Source organism: Haliaeetus leucocephalus, unplaced genomic scaffold (genome assembly GCF_000737465.1).
Source record: "Haliaeetus leucocephalus isolate CR32 unplaced genomic scaffold, Haliaeetus_leucocephalus-4.0 Scaffold273, whole genome shotgun sequence".
In the NCBI taxonomy this organism is placed as follows: Eukaryota; Metazoa; Chordata; class Aves; order Accipitriformes; family Accipitridae; genus Haliaeetus; species Haliaeetus leucocephalus.
This window is the reverse complement of record NW_010972709.1, coordinates 5,749,893-5,750,151: the sequence shown is the minus strand read 5'-3', so window position 1 is coordinate 5,750,151 and position 259 is coordinate 5,749,893. Positions and strand designations below refer to the sequence as shown.

Sequence of the window (259 nt, the reverse complement as noted above, 5' to 3'; positions counted from 1 at the left end):
GGGGGGCAGGAAGATGGCGAACGTGCAGCTGGAGTTCCAGGCCAGCGCCGGCGAAGCGGACCCGCAGAGCCGCCCGCTGCTCGTCCTGGGCCAGCTCCACAACCTCCACCGCCTGCCCTGGGCCCAGCTGCGGGGCAAGCTGCAGCCGCGGGTCACCGAGGAGGTGAGGCCGGGCCGCGGCGGGAGCGCGGTGTCCCCGTCCCCGTTCCGTACCCCCCCTGCCCCGAGGCGGCGGCCCCGGCGCAGGGGAGCGGAGGGG

General features: G+C 77.6%; 1 protein-coding gene across 1 annotated transcript in view; it reads left to right on the top strand.

Moving 5' to 3' along the window:
• Positions 1 to 6: 6 nt before the first annotated feature.
• NPEPL1 (aminopeptidase-like 1) overlaps positions 7 to 259 on the top strand; it is a 15,562-nt gene continuing 15,309 nt past the window's right edge. The window contains exon 1 of the mRNA XM_010569577.1: positions 7 to 163. Coding sequence (XP_010567879.1) covers positions 14 to 163 — 150 coding nt within the window. The 5' untranslated portion in view covers positions 7 to 13. The remainder of the gene's footprint in view (positions 164 to 259) is intronic.